Source organism: Pelmatolapia mariae, linkage group LG7 (genome assembly GCF_036321145.2).
Source record: "Pelmatolapia mariae isolate MD_Pm_ZW linkage group LG7, Pm_UMD_F_2, whole genome shotgun sequence".
NCBI lineage: Eukaryota > Metazoa > Chordata > Actinopteri > Cichliformes > Cichlidae > Pelmatolapia > Pelmatolapia mariae.
The window spans coordinates 45,174,810-45,176,283 of record NC_086233.1 but is presented as its reverse complement, the minus strand read 5'-3'; the positions used below and the strand labels follow the sequence as shown (position 1 = coordinate 45,176,283).

At 46.5% G+C, this 1,474-nt stretch overlaps 1 protein-coding gene across 1 annotated transcript; it reads right to left on the bottom strand.

Moving 5' to 3' along the window:
• Window positions 1–356: 356 nt before the first annotated feature.
• On the bottom strand, window positions 357–1,262 carry LOC134631789 (ubl carboxyl-terminal hydrolase 18-like). The gene has a single exon (XM_063480345.1). It carries the CDS (start codon window positions 1,260–1,262, stop codon window positions 357–359), a length of 906 nt encoding a protein of 301 aa, XP_063336415.1.
• Window positions 1,263–1,474: the final 212 nt, after the last annotated feature.

Here is a 1,474-nt window from a genome sequence, read left to right as displayed (position 1 = left end):
TACCAGGGTTTGTCCAACGTGTAACACTGGGCCTACAGTAAGAGTTTTCATGTAAATTAACTAACTGTGGTGGATGAAAATAAATGCATTTGGTTGTTGCCTATTCGGCTCAGTGGTTCCATTGTCGATGGTAACATCCATGACATGTTGACATTGTGTCTCATTGCAAAATAAACATTAGAAACGCTGTCTTGTTTTATTGCATGTTTATTTTGCATCTGTATAACACATTCAATATATACACATGATAGACATCTCATCAATGTGAACACACACACACACACACACACACACACACACACACACACACACACACACACACACACACACACACAGTGCAATCACAAAAACTGCAATTACAGTCTTCTATACATTAACATGTACAAATGAGCAGGCACGTTGTAGTACGATAAGGGTAATACAGGGCACTGTTTCACAACATCGCCGTCAACAAAATACCACTTGGACATCTTTTTCACAAAGGCTGCGTAATGACCGAATTCATAGGGGCCTGTGTGGGTTATCATACCGTACAGTTCGTACTTTGTAGGCTGTGAAGTTACAGACATCCTGCTACAGTCTAGTTCTACTGGTACGTCGATCGCACTGGTGTTAACCATAAGCTCTCCGCGTCGCACACACCGCTGCCCTCTGGCAACGGTGACACATAGCACTGCGGGTAGCTCTGTGATATCCGTAGTGACGTTCAGCTCCGTCTCCTCTTGACAGGTGCCACAGTGGTAGTCGGACACTCTAAAGGACTCGGAGTAGTCGTCCATGTAGTCCTGTAGCTTATTTGGCTCGTGTTCCCCAATATATACAATCACGTTGGTCGCGACATGGTGCGAGATACATTCCACGTTACACGTCGAACACTTTGCAGATTGTCGTTTCCGTATAGTCCACAGGTCAGATGCTTGTTTGCATCTAGGATCGCCGTCGTCCGCTAGTGCGTTTAGCACGCACTTAAACACAGTATCGGCATCTTGTTGAACCTCGTGTGTCATGCCACTGTATCGAATTAGCGCGTCCACAAGTGGATTCGGATCACACGGCGGCATTCCCCGTGTGTTACGGTCCATGTCCCGTAAGACGCTTGTCAGTTCCCTCGCCACGGTGTCGTCGCTGGCTTTATCGCAGTCGGCGTCATCAGAGCCAAAGAGGCCTCCGGTCAGCATGATCCTAAAGTCATCGGTGACATACAGACACTGCAATACACTGTTTACAGCGCAGTGAGTCCCAACGTTGATCAAGCCTCTCATGTTGATTATCCTGTGTGCGCGTGGCAGACCAAATGCTCAGTAGTCCGTTGTGCAGTAAAGTGGCACACCCCTAAACAGTTCGTCCAGTGTCTTGATTGCTCCTTTGTTGGTCTCCTTTGCATCAATACGCACTAGTAGTATAATTATCTTGTAGTGATACGAGCTGAAGTTTGACAGGGGAGTCGACGTGACATGTTTTGTGATTTTCATAA